Consider the following 14,799-nt stretch of genomic DNA (forward strand, 5'->3'; position numbering starts at 1 on the left):
CCTCACCCTCAGAACATTTGAGGATGCCGAAGGGAAGGGCAGGAGGGGGGCATAAGGGTGCTCTAACAGGCAATGTTTGGAGAAGGTTCTACTGTTAGGCTGTATCAGTCAGCACATTACCCATAAGTGTGAATATGCAGAGTCAACCTGAAGAACTTTATTTTTATGGCATAATCACCAATTGATTTTTTTTTTTTAAATATTTTTTGAGTATCAGGGACAAATGGAGACTGATTTTGAATGACGCTGCTGCAAGGTTGCTGGAAGCCCTGAAACATGGACTTAAATTATCAACGTGGCAATGTGTTGATAACAATAGCAATTAAATGTCTCATTTTTAGGGTCATATTCATCAGTGTTCTTTTCTTCCTCTTCAGCAAAGTTTCATGCTGTGGTATATTCAATCATGAAGAACCCAAAGAAACTAGTTTTCAGTACTTTTAAATGGGCATGACTTTTCCTTTCTTGCTACGTAACAATGTTTTGTGACAACGTACTGTCCATGACTCCGTGGGTCCTGCGTTTCCTGGTGGATTTTGTAGCCTCAGAGGCTCACTCTGACCCTCCGCATAGCCCTTCTCTCTCTAGAGGCAAAGGTCACAGCTTACTGAGCCATTTTCATCATAAGTCAACAAGGGAGGTGAGAAGAAGCAACCCTCCCTCGCACAGTCTCTGTTGTCTCCCAGTCTCAGTGATTAATCAGGGAGGGGAGGGGGGAGCCTGGGCCCACCCTCTACTCTGGGCTCCAGCCCAGGGACCCTAAAATTAGCAGCTATGGAAGCTGACTTTGGAAATAGGACGTGTACAATTCCCTGGGCCACTTCCCCACAGCAGCCCCCACTCAATATCTCCTTCACTGTTACCTCAGGGCCTCCTTCCTTGCACCTGATATGGATTTGTACTGCTTCATTCCTCCAGCAGCACAGCTCCCTCCTATAGCTCCTGGCACCCGCACCTCACTGACTAACTGGGAGGCTTTTAACTAGTTCAAGCCAGCCCTTGATTGGCTTCAGGTGCCCCAATCAATCTAGCTGTCTCCACTGCCTTCTAGAAGGATCTTAATTGGCCCCAGGTGTCTTGATTAACCTGGAGCAACAGCCATTTGGTTACCATGGTACCAGGGATTTGTTTAGCCTGGGGCTAACATACCTGTTCCTCACTACTTTACTGTAGCCATCTGGCCTTGCCCCATCACAGTTTATATTTTACTTTTGAAAAATGATCTATTTTCATTAGTGCAGTTGCTTCTTTTCTACCACTTCCCTCAACCTTAGGGATGTTGACAGATAAATTCATAAACTGCTGATGCTTAGTTATCACTAAACACCAAGCATCCGTTTGCAGTATTGATCAGCAACTTTTGATTTACAGAAGTTGGAATGAGAAACAGCCACCTACTGATTTCAACACTGTAAAGCAAGGGTAGTCAATTATTTTTTTTCAAGGTCCCAATTTTTTTGGTCAAAGTGTAGTCAAGGCCCAGACTCCAGAGGAAATATTTAAAAAAAAACAACAATAATGATAATAAATAAGTAAATAAGAAGATTTTGGGATCCATTCAAAAGTGTCTGGTGGTCCAGCTTTGGCCTGCGGTTCACTTATTGACTACACCAACTGTAAAGTCTGAAGACTGTTATAGATGAGATAAACAGCTTTCCATAGAACACCTTCCAAAATTTTTCAGATTCTAGTAAATCAAGCCCCCTTCACAGTTCATACATTTACGCATTCTTTTCTTTTCAGCTTCCAGTGATTGTTAATTTCAACCACTGATCACACACTTCCCTTCAGTCACCTCTCTCCAGCCATTCTCTTATCTTCTCTGGACTTCTAGACAGTTTTCTAATAGATATAATCAGGCATAAAAATATATATTTTGTTCCTATTTTGCTTTCACCTTTTAGAATAACTAGTTGTCATTCACAGATTGAAATTAGGAACTTGATGTTTCTAGGATCAAACTTTCAAATATATGGACATATAATACTTCAGAATACTTAAAAAAAAAAAAAAAAAAAAAAAAAAAAAAAAAAAAAAAAAAAACTTCCAAAACCAAACTGACTTAAATTTTTCTTCAAGGTGGTATGTTTTTCTTATTGTTGCAATGGTTTTTACAGCCCTGGAATGTTTTGATCATTTTGTCCTACATAACAAAATGTGTTCAATCAGTTTCAGACACCCCAAACTTTAGTTTTAGAATGTTCTCCTTTATTATAATACAAGTTGTTATAAAAATGTAAATTAAAATATTTTTCATGCAAATCTCTCTGCTATTAATACAATAAAATGTTTTTTTTATTTAGGTTCCAAAGTGTGAATGTTTTTGACTTAAAGATATTATAATATTGTGATATTGTTTTTGAAGAGAAAAAAATAGAATGTTCCTATATATAGTATGCATCATATCTTACATTTTAAAATTTGATTTTAGTGAAGACAAAATTATCTGATTTCTTTGTTTCTGTATTTTTTTATACTGTAGATTCATACATTAGTTGAAAGTTTGAAGCTTTCCATCACTGATCAGCAGCTCCCTATGTTTATACGCATAATGCAGCTTGGGATTGCTCTTTACTATGGAGAATTGGGAAACTTTAAAGAAGGAGAAAATGAAGACCTGGTTTGTCATACTAAAGATATATTGGGAAACATCTCAGGTACATATAACTATTATTTCTCAATCAAAAATAATATTTTAAAAAATTGGGTTTTATTTTCTGATTTTTCAAAATGTGAGTGTTCAATGCACACTATTAGTGTCTTGACAATCTGTAATCTGTTAGAGCTAATACATTGTGCTATGTAAGTGTGTAATACTCTTAACATTATTTGTGTGTTATGTTGAGAAAGCTATTTTGATAATCCTAGCTAAGCTGAGGTTGTTCTTTCTGGACAAAATTTTGGATTTTGATGATCATCCAATGTAGGAGGAGACTCGGGGTTGTTAGATAGTTTTTGATATTTTTTAATTTAATTAAAATATAGCTTTTTGATTTTGTTTTTGTGTTTTGACTTTGAAACTGTATTTTTTTTATCGTGAATAGAAATGTCAACACTTGTTCTTGTTCGAGTGGTTGCACGTGTCAATTTCATTCTTGGTGTCTGTGTACCCAGTGTATAGCCATCAGAAACTTTTTCTGTTAGCTGTACCCAGTGGGTGGCTTGAGTGCCGTCTGCTGTCATGTGCTACTGCGTGCAGGTATAAAAGGCAGAGCTGCCCACAGCCCCTCTGTTTCTTCTGACCTTCTGTGACAGTTGTTGGAACCCCCTTTCATTGCTAAAACAGTTTTCTCTCAGCCTTTATGTACATAGTCTAGTTGTAGTTAGTTAGTTTTAGTAGCTAAAAAAAGGTAAGCTTTTATAGTTTTTCCTTGTTTCGGGTTTCTGTTGTTAACACCGTGGCATGCCTGGGTCACCGGGCTTCAAATCATGTGCTTCTTGCTCAAAACCTATGCCTGTGAGTGACCCTTACAGCATTTGTTACAAATGCCTGGGTGGGGCACATGTGAAGGACCAGTGCCAGATTTGCCAGGACTTCAAGCATAGGGTGAAGAGCGATAGGGAGGTTAGGCTGAAGTTCCAGCTAATGGAGGTGCAGCTGAGATGACCCTCAGAGCTGTCCTGGTCTGACTCTGTGCCAAGTGCTGCAGCTTCAGTCAGAAGTTTGCCTCCAAGAGTGTCAAAGTCCAGGCACTGTTCACTGTCACCTGTGCCTAGGAAGGAGCATAAGTCTTCTAGAGATGCTCTGATCAGAGGAAGATCTCCACCTCCCAGGTCTGCAAAGCAGGGGGAAAGGGAGTCAAGTAGAGGGCAACTGAGATCTAATCACCCCTCCTCCAAATCAATGCCTAAAACTGCACAGTTGGCTCCAGTGCCAGAATGGGCACTGTCGAGTCCTGTGCAAGAAATGGCACTATTAACTTCAGCAGGACTGCATCAATCAGATATGATCTTGGTGACGAGTACTCTGGAGGCGTTTGCAGCAGCGAGAAGTTTACTTTGTTTGTTGGTGCTGGTATTGGTATTGTTGGCGGTACAAGAATCAGCTCCCATGGTACTGTTAAATCCCCTGTGCCAACATCTGTGGTGCAGCACCCCGTAGTGCACCAGCTGCCTACTTCCTGGACTGTCTACCCATTTGTGCCATGTAAGAGGAAGCTGGCAACGATGGTGTGTCTCTAGCCTTCGCTTGGTTCTTGGCACCAGTCACTGGAATCAACTTGGATTGCCAGAAGGGAGAGCTGTGTGCTGCATTAATGTCTATACTATCTTCTTTAAGGACAAAGTTTACCTGCACCCTCAGTCGATGTTTGTTGCGAAGGTAGTGTCCACTTTCCATTTCAGCCAGCCTGCTTACATACCTGCATTCTTCCCAAAACTACATTCAAACAGGGAAGAGGATGTTTGCACATGATGGATGTCAGAAGAGTTCTGGTGTTCTACCTTGAGAGAACTAAGCAGTACTCAACTCTTCGTGGTGGTTACAGACAGAATGAAAGAACCATCTGTCTCTTCTCAGAGAAATACTTCTTGGATAATCTCATGTATACGCATGTACTATGACCTAGCTAATGTCAGCCCACCAAGCAGAGTCACAACTCATTAAATGAGATCAGAATTTAACTCTGCAGCTTTTCTAGCGCATATTACAATTCTGGACAGTTGTTGCAGGGTAACCGGTTCTCAGTCCACACATTTGCTTCCCATTATGCCATCACTTAGGACTTGAGAGATGATGCTAGAGTTGGATGAGTTGTCCTCCAAACTTTATTTAGAAAGACTCTGATCCTATCTCCTGTTTCACAGTTTGTGGGTCACCAAGAGTGTGAAGCACTCTAAACAGAAAAACGGTTATTAACCTTTTCCGTTAAAACTGTTCTTCGCAAGCTGTTGCACATGTCTTTTCCACAACCTGCCTTCCTACCCCTCTGTACGGAAGTTCCGGCAAGAAGGAACTGAGAGGGTGCTGGGTGTGGCTCTGCCCTTTTATATCTGCATGCAGTGGCGTTCGTCAGCAGAGGGCACTCAAATTGTCCAATGAGTATCATTCAGGGAAAAAGGTTCCTACGGCCATGCACTGGGTTCACATGCACAAACAAGAGTGAAACGAAGATGTGCAACACATCTCAAAGAACAAGTTATAGAACAGGTTAATAACCCTTTTTTTCCACTTAAGTGTTAAACTGCAAAGTATCTCCTAAATAAATGTTTTGCATGGTGTTTTCACTAGTGCTGTGTTTTGTTTTATTCTCTTCTTTTTCTGAGAGATGGTATATAACCTGTATTTATGATCACTCACTTAATAATGGTTATTGTTTGTTGAAACAATAAATCAGGTGTGCAGCTTTAATGGTTTATTTTATTCTTCTGTTATATCTTGCCTTGTATTTCAATATAAAATATCAAATAAGTAATTTTACATGTTAATGACTGGGTTTGAAAAGACTTTCAGAATTCAAGATGTCATGTCTGTCCTAATCAAAAACAATTAGGATACTGAGCATCCCACATGCTTATCAGAAAACTTGTTTTGTAGTGGGGCATTGGGCAGAAGGAAGAGGGAGAGGAGGTATCTAAATTATCTACTTTTCTCATTTTTGATTTACATCTTTGGTGGAGGTGGGGAACTAATTTAGAGTTTTTGTTTTTAATTTCTCAAGAAATAATCTTGCATAGGTCTCTAATGTTAACCATCAAGAGTACTCCCTAAAAAGGTCCACAACATTCTTGCAGGACACATGAAGGTGCTATGTTGTTGTTGCCATTAGAATGTTATAGTAGTTTAAAGCTTCCCAGATGAGTGTTAAGAATAATTCATTTTATAAATTGAATAAGAAAATTTTTAAGGTTTTTTTTTTTTTTTTTTTTTTTAAGATACATTGTTATGTGGTCTGTGGTTTTAAGGAAGTAATTTATTGTTGGAATGATGTTGGTAGTGGAAACTTATTTGCCAGAAATGTCGCATCTAATATTGGTTGGCATAGATGATAATTTCAGTCTAATACCAGATTTGGAATTTACTGTCATGCTTCTGCTATGTGGAACTGAGCAAAAAAATAATTAGTCTATCAGAATTGTCAATAGTGCTCCTATATTTTTTTTCTAAAACTGAAACACTGGTCTTTAATGGAAATTATATACCTTATGAGGAATGAAGAGTTTGAGTGGGCAAGAGAGGATGTGGAGCAGCACTCTGTCAAAAATGACACTACTATGTCTGAGTTACTAACAGCTCAGATCCATAAGTGTTCCAGAATATTTTCTTCTATGTCCTAACATATAAAACACAAGATGGGGTATTTGTTGGGGCCTGCTGAAAGGCACCGCCTGGGAGGGTCAAGAAGGGTCACATGCCCCTCCCCAGATGCCTTGTGGGGGGGCACATTCAGCAGGAAACCTCATCAGCAAAAGGAGCGGAACGTGGGGCCACTGCCCCCAGCCCTTCTACCCAGCAGCGTTTCCTGGGGTCTGCACAGCCCCGCCAGAGGACAGGGCTGGGGGTGGTACCGGTAAAGCTGCGCCGGAGGAGCAGCCAGCAACCGTCTGCTCCTTTCACTGCTGTGGTTCCTGGGAGAGCTCTGTGGTTCAATTCAGTGCTGAACTGAACTGCAAGGCTCTCTTGGGAACTGCAGTGGCAAAAAAAGCAGAATGTGGGTCCAACGCTCCCAGGAGCCAGCACCCTGAGCTGGCAGCTCCTCTGGTGTGGCTGTACCTGTACTGCCCCGAGCCCTGTCCCCTGGCAGGGCTGTGCTGACCTCAGGAGACCCAGCTATGTGGAAGAGTTGGAGGCAGTACAGCCGTGCCAGAGGAGCTGCTGGCATGGGGCTGCCCTCCTTTCACCTGAAATTGGTATCTGGCGTAGCGGGAGGACAGCGCTGCCCCTCCCACCCCCCGGTAATGTGGGATGCAGAGGGGACAGGAAGAGCGCGGGGGCCTGGGCTGGGGGCGGGACGGGGAGGAGTCATGTGGGGGAGGGGTTAAGTGGAGAGGTCATGTGCCCCCTTTAGCTGGTGCTCATCTTTGTGTCCCTCCCATGAGTCGCCAAGTCCACATTGCACTAGGTAACAGGCGGATCAGCTTCTTAAGCAACTGTCTATAATGTGTAGACAAAAAACTGCGTGATCCTGCAATTTGAGTGATGTACTGCCAATATTAAAGCATCCTTAGAATTTCTTAATATTATAGATGATAATTTCTTAACTCAAAAACTATTGCATCTAACACAAGGGAATTCTATATTGCACTTCATCTTGACAGATAAAGAGGAATTGATCACAGAACTAAAAATTAACAGTAGCTTAAGTACAAGTGATCATGACTTGATCATATTTATAATTCAATGGCAAAAAAATTGTTAATGCTGAGTTAAGGTTTCTGGGTGGTATTTCATCACCGTGCAGCTGAAAACCAGGAAATGCACAGTTAAGGTAGTTCATGCAGCCTTAACGCTGCCCTCTTTCAGATATGCTTATCTTCTTTTTCTGGCTCCTCCTCACTTGATGCAACAAAAAGTTTGGTTAGACTGGCTGCTTACTATATTCTGCTGTCTTCACAGTAAATCTCCGCATAAAATAAAAATGTTATGTTGTAACAGAGACAACTTGTAGCAAGTAATATGAGTTATTAAATCTTTATTGCACAGGTCTACAAAGATTCAGACTAGTAACGTCAATGGCAGGGGCAATGGTATTGGAAATTCCCTCAAACGACCCTAGGCAAGCATAAAATGGCTGCATAGAAACCTTCTCACGTTTTTTTTTTTTTCTTGGTGCCTGCACACTATAATCGAAGGGTTCTCAAACTGGGGGTTGGGACCCCTGAGGGGGTCATGAGGTTATTACATGGGGGTTGCAAGCTGTCAGCCTTCACCCTAAACCCCACTTTGCCTCCACCATTTATAATAGTGTTTGTTTTTAATTTATAAGGGGGGGTCACACTCAGTCACTTGCTATGTGAAAGGGGTCACCAGTACAAAGGTTTGAGAATCACTACTGTAATCCTTCCAGACTGCACAACTACTTAAGTGAAGAAATGAACATGTTCTTATATACTGTTCACAGTTTGGGTCTCCAAAGGCTTAGTGCAGGGGTCAGCAACCTTTCAGAAGTGGTGTGCTGAGTCTTCATTTATTCACTTTAATTTAAGGTTTCGCATGCCGGTAATACATTTTAACATTTTTTTAGAAGGTCTCTCTCTATAAGTCTATATATTATATAACCAAACTACTATTGTATGTAAAGTAAACAAGGTTTTCAAAACATTTAAGAAGCTTAATTTAAACTTAAATTAAAATGCTAATCTTATTCCGCCGGCCTGCTCAGCCTGCTGCCAGACTGGGGTTCCGTTCACCTAGGCCAGCAGTGGGCTGAGCGGGGCCTGCGGCCGGGACCCCGGCTGGCAAGGGGCCGGCAGCCAGAACCCCAGGCTGGCAGCGGGCTGAGCGGGGCCGGGGGCCGAGACCCCAGATCGGCAGCGGGCAGAGCGGCTCAGCCCGCTGCCGGTCTGGGGTTTTGTCCGCTGGCTCCTGTCAGCCAGGGTCCCGGCTGCCGGTCTGGGGTCCTGGCCCTGCCCACATAGAGTGGGTACCTACCTTCTCCCTGGTTCTGGCACGTACTCTTCCTCTCTCTCTGCACTGAGCTGAGGGTGGGGGTGCACTGAGCACAGGGCTAGGGGTGAAGGAGCAGGCTGGGGGTTGGGGTGCAGGGTCTGGCCAGGAACTAGAATGAGGGAGGGGGCTCAGGTGGGGCAGGAAGTTTGGGTGTGGAGCGCTTACCTGGGCAGCTCCCATTTGGTGCGAGGGGTGCAGGTGGGAATGTGGGAGGGGATGTGCAGGAGCTCCCGTTTGGTGCTCAGAGTGGGGATGTGGGGGGTGCAAGAGTCAGGGCATGGGGTGTGGGGGGGCAGGGGGCTGGGGTCAGGGCTGGAGGGTGGGCAGGGGTCTGGAGCCACTGCTATAATGTCCAAACAGAATAAAGTCCAAACCAGTAAATTTTGTTTACACTCTCTCTCTCACCCACACCCACCCGTTAAAAGGCCAGTTCCTGAAAACAATTATGAGCCAAATCAGCTAGAAGAAGAATTTAATCAGAAAAACGTGAATGATAATTGGAAATTGTTTAAAAACAGTTCACTAGATTCTCCAAAAGCCACAATCCCACAAAATACTTGAACTGGTTTAGAGGGAAAAGTGAAGGCAGCTGTAAAAACTATATCTATCTATCTGTTAAAAACTAATGGAAGAAGGGGGGAAATTGATAGAAATGAAATGAAATAGAAGCTAGAAATTGTAAAAAATTGATAAGGGAAGGAAAAAGACACAAGGAGAAGTCTATGGCCAGCATATTTAAGAACAATAAGAAGGAGTTTAAGTATGTTAGGAACAAAAAGAATCATAACGATGTTATTCATCTATTACTAGATGGAAATGGTAGAATTGTCAGTAATAATGCAGAAATTGCTGTCAGTGTGGATTTGATTTAAATCTCTATTCAGGAAGACTCGATTTAATCATGGATTTCTACATAAAAGTGCATTCTTGCTAGTTATAATCTTAATACATATTCTTCACAACTCAGAGATAGATATAGGTTTAATTTTAAGGAGGTACACACTATATATTTTTAAAGTGATTTATTTTGAAAACTTTTCAGATTAGTTTTACAGCTGTACCAGAAAACAAATGATGATTTGGTTATTTCATTTACCAAAGGTAATTGAAGCAGATATTTATGAAGTCAACTGAACTATCTCCAATTTAACAGGTTAATCATTAATATTTGGAGGATTTTCTTGCCATGCTGTATTAGGAGGAGAATATCACCAGACAGACATAAAATTGTTTTATTTAACTAAAACAACGTTATTATTTAACTAAAACAACATCTAAAACAACAATATCTGGATTTTTTTCTTCTACAGCAAACATATAATATTTTAACAAAACAATCATGTGAATTTTTGAATTTAGTTAAACATTCACTTTTTAAAAATCAGGTTTGTTTTTGTTAAAATTGTTTTTAACTAAAATAGTTAAATGAAATATTTAAAAAGCAAACACAAAAATTAAATTGACTATGTCAGCCAGGTCAACATAAGAAACTTAAAATATTGGCTTCTGCAGCTAACTCAGTCATCTTCACCTTCATTTTCCTGTTTGTCCATAATCTGGAAAAGAAAAACAAGCTTTCCTGCTTTTTCAGGTTCCAAACAATTTCTCAATTTGGAATGAATTAGTCCAAAGAAAGAAAATATTCTTTCAACACCAGCAGAAGAAGCTACTGCTGTTAAAAGTGAGATTCACTTCAACAGTCTCTGATTCCAAGTGCTTAAGGGACTTCCACCAGTTCACTGGTGTGACTTCCTTTAAAACATCATCAGCAAACATATATTTTTTCTTGAATGGTTCTTATTCCCAAACTGGGTCTCTTTTACGGCCTGCTGCCATTATAGGTTTTCCCTTCTAGTGAGAGATTGGTATGGTAGATCTTAAATCAATGAAAGCTACACTCAGAAAGTCCTCAAGACTTCCGGAATATGCTGCTCGAACAGTTTCACTTTTGTTTCTACTGCCTGTCCCTCCCTTCTCACATTTATCTCCAGACTTCTTCTCCTTGTCCAGATCTATTCTGCCCCCAACAATCTTCTATTCATTGAACTTTTTGAAACTTGCACTTTTAGACAGAGGTAAGGGATTGACTCTGTGTACACAAATTTGCAGAGGGACAATACGGTTGAAGTCTGTTATTTCTCACCTCCATATATTATTTATTTAAAAAATTTTTTGCTGTCAACAAGCATGTTATCTTTGGAGACACAAATTCACAGTTTGAGAACTGCAAAACTCTAAGCATCTCTGATGGTATCTTCTAGACTGAGCAGTGAGTCCCATTGGGTAGATAGAAAGATTAACCTAAATAATCTATACAGAAACCCCTTTGAGCCCATAAGATTCATGGGTCCCTAATGCATGAATTTATAATCCCTATTCCATGAGGAGACATTATAGCTCAAAGATTTATCTTAATTTAAACTATCTTTTAGATAGGGTTTTTCCTCAAAAAGCATTTTATCAAAAAAAGATTTAAATAAAATCTGATTTTTTTTTTTAAATAATTGATTTTTATCCACTCTGATTGCTGCTCTGTTTTTTTGGAAAACAGATGATGCATTCATATTGGATGATGATGAAATATTTTCTGCTTCAGCAGTAGCCAACGAAGATGTTAAGCAGCTGCTACTAAAATTAGACAGTTACACCAGAACGGGTCCAGAATACTTGCATCCGAGAGTTTTAAAAGAGTGGGTTAAGGAGCTCATTGCACCATTTATGTTGATTTTCAATAAGTTTTGGATCACTGGGAAAGTTCTTGTAGACTGCAAGAAAGCTAATGTGCCAATATTTAAAAAGGGTAAATGAGATGACCCATGTAATTGTAGGCCAGGTAGGCTGGCATCGATCCCACACAAGTCAGTCTAGCAGAAAAAGATGTAACTTGATCCAACGGCTTTAAGTTGAAGCTAGACAAATTCAGACTGGAAATAAGGTGTACATTTTTAATAGTGAGGGTAATTAACCAAAAGAACTCTTTACCATGGGTTGTAGTAGATTGTTCATCATGGCAATTTCAAAGTCAAGATTGGATGTTTTTCTAAAAGATATGCTCTAGGAATTATTTTCTGGAAGTTCTATGGTTTATATTATGCAGCAGGTCAGATTAGCTATTTACAATGGTCCCTTCTGACATGGAATCTATTAAAGCAATGAAAGTCAGCCAAAGGAAAGATATCCTACAGCAGGGGTTCTCAAACTGGGGGTTGGGAGGTCATTACATGGGGGGTTGCGAGCTGTCAACCTCCACCCCAAACCCCGTTTGCTTCCAGCATTTATAATGGTGTTAAATATATTAAAAAGTGTGTTTAATTTATTAGGGGGCTCGCACTCAGAGGCTTGCAACAGTAAAAAAGTTTGTGACCCACTGTCCTAGAGTTTTACAGAATGGCTTGAAGATCAGGACTAACTTGGAAAACATAAGGGTTTGCAACTGCAAATGTATTGAACTGAAAGAAACAAAGGAGACTTTCTAATTATCATCACATGACCAGATTCTTAAGTGCCACCATCTTCAGCTCTCCGATAATATGCAGATTGCCATAATGAAACTTTAGCTGTATGGTCCAAACCTTCATAAAGCCACAGTTCTAGTATCCTCAGTCGGTAGCTGTTTACTTCTTCTCATTGAAATGATCTTTCCTATTTGCTATCATTTTATTCAGACAGATTTCAGCATTTGGTAGACCCTCTGTTTCATAAAGTCATGGTAGTTCTTGGGGTTATTATTGTCAAGGTCAACAGGATATCTTAGAGTAGTGGTTCTCACAGCTGGTCTGCCACTTGTTCAGGGAAAGCCCCTGGCGGGTCGGGCCGGTTTGTTTACCTGCCGTGTCCACAGGTTCGGCCAATCGTGGCTCCCACAGGCCACGGTTTGCCGCTCCAGGCCAATAGGAGCTGCGGGAAGCGGTGCGGGCCGAGGGATGTGCTGGCCGCCCTTCCCGCAGCCCCCATTGGCCTGGAGCGGCGAACTGCGGCCAGTGGGAGCCGCGATCGGCCGAACCTGTGGATGCAGCAGGTAAACAAACTGTCCCGGCCCACCAGGGGCTTTCCCTAAACAAGCGGCGGATCGGTTTTGAGAACCACTGTTTTAGAGAGGACAGAAGCAATATTCCTATCATTTTGACAAAATCTAGAACATCATAAAGAAGAATAGCATAAGTTAGAAAATGGTGATTTTGTTGCTTTCTACACCCACTATTGAAGTTGTCATATCTGGAGGGTCCAGATTAGGGAAAATTTGGTTTTACATGTGAACTTTTTTTCTTGGGTACTCCATGTCTAAAAGCCTGACCCTTTCTTGGAGAATCACACTGTGTCCAGAGTGTTTATGGCAATTACTTCCTTGTTAAGGAATTTTAAAAGGGTATAGTGTTTGATTTTTCTTTTGTGAAATCCATTAACCTTTCTTTTCAATGGTTTGTAGTAAATTATTTTAACTGAATATTAGTTTTTAACTTTTATTATAGACAGGGCTTGTAGCACCAAGTATTACTAAGGTTGCCTGACATTTCCTGTTGTAAGATTTCAGGTGTTTATAACTTTGCCAAGTTTCAGTCATTTGGGATGAAATTTTCTATACTAGATGTCTGCTTCAGGCTGAACATTTTTTTGAAAATTTCAGACAAAAGTGTCATCCATTTCCCAGAAAAATACATTGTTTTACCCATATTAAAAAATTCCTTTTTTTTTTTTTTTTTTTTTTTTTAAAGAAACACTTGCAACCCGGTGCTTTATGGTGGGGGCTTGAAAATTGGTATGGGTGTGCTTTTTATTGGGCATATGCTTTTTGCCAGCCTTTTGAAAATTTGCCCAAATTTGGCCAAGTTATAAGCCTTTAAAAAAATCACACTTCATTTGTGCTCAGTAAAGTCTCACTAGAGCTTCACAGCTAGCATCTCCTAAGTTTCCACCTTCATTGAGCACACAGCAGTCCAGGGCTGAGCAGGACTTTCCCTGCAGTTTCAGCTCTGGGGTTTGGGCATCAGAAGCGAAAGCAGGAAGACTGTCTCTCCTGTGATCTCATGGATGAGTAAACTGACTTGAGTGCAGCGGGGACAAGAGCAGGATCTGGAGTGTAGGTTGGGGAGTGGAGGAGTAGATTGAGACAATGGGATACCGCAGGGGTCGGCAGCCTTTCAGAAGTGGGGTGCCAAGTCTTCATTTATTCACTCTAATTTAAGATTTCACGTGCCAGTAATACGAGACCTTTTTAGAAGGTTTCTTTCTATAAGTCTGTAATATATAACTAAACTATTATTGTATGTAAAGTAAATTAGGTTTTTAAAATGTTTTAGAAGCTTCATTTAAAATGCAGAGCCCCCGAACCGGTGGCCAGGACCCGGGCAGTGTGAGTGCCACTGAAAATCAGCTTGCGTGCCGCCTTCAGCACACATGCCATAGGTTGCCTGCCCCTGGGATACCATGAGGAAGCACAAGAGGGGAGGGCTCCTGTCTCGATCTGAGAAAGCGGGACGATCAGCGAGTTATCTTAAGTGCCTATACACAAATGCAAGAAGCCTGGGAAATAAGCAGGGAGAACTGGAAGTCCTGGCACAGTCAAGGAACTATGATGTGATTGGAATAACAGAGACTTGGTGGGATAACTCACATGACTGGAGTACAGTCATGGATGGATATAAACTGTTCAGGAAGGACAGGCAGGGCAGAAAAGGTGGGAGAGTTGCATTGTATGTAAGAGAGCAGTATGGCTGCTCAGAGCTCCGGTATGAAACTGCAGAAAAATCGGAGAGTCTCTGGATTAAGTTTAGAAGTGTGAGCAACAAGGGTGATGTCGTGGTGGGAGTCTGCTATAGACCACCAGACCAGGTGGATGAGGCTTTCTTCTGGCAACTAACGGAAGTTACTAGATCGCAGGCCCTGGTTCTCATGGGAGACTTTAATCACACTGATATCTGCTGGGAGAGCAATTCAGTGGTGCACAGATAATCCAGGAAGTTTTTAAAAGCGTAGGAGACAATTTCCTGGTGCAAGTGCTGGAGGAACCAACTAGGGGCAGAGCTCTTCTTGACCTGCTGCTCACAAACCGGGAAGAATTAGTAGGGGAAGCAAAAGTGAATGGGAACCTGGGAGGCAGTGACCATGAAATGGTCGAGTTCAGTATCCTGACATAAGGAAGAAAGGACAGCAGCAGAATACGGACCCTGGACTTCAGAAAAGCAGACTTTGAC

The 14,799-nt window shown here is 41.3% G+C and overlaps 1 protein-coding gene across 8 annotated transcripts in view; it reads left to right on the plus strand.

Annotated features, from left to right (window-relative positions):
* VPS13B (vacuolar protein sorting 13 homolog B) overlaps positions 1-14,799 on the plus strand; it is a 948,921-nt gene that overhangs the window by 118,179 nt on the left and 815,943 nt on the right. For all 8 annotated transcript variants that reach the window (XR_004644784.1, XM_034763372.1, XM_034763367.1 and 5 more), the window contains exon 7: positions 2,483-2,657. Coding sequence is in view for 7 of the 8 variants with exons in the window: in XM_034763372.1 (XP_034619263.1) it covers positions 2,483-2,657 (175 nt within the window). In the remaining variant the exon portion in view is untranslated. The remainder of the gene's footprint in view (positions 1-2,482; positions 2,658-14,799) is intronic.

This window comes from Trachemys scripta, chromosome 2 (assembly GCF_013100865.1).
Source record: "Trachemys scripta elegans isolate TJP31775 chromosome 2, CAS_Tse_1.0, whole genome shotgun sequence".
Taxonomy (NCBI): domain Eukaryota; kingdom Metazoa; phylum Chordata; order Testudines; family Emydidae; genus Trachemys; species Trachemys scripta.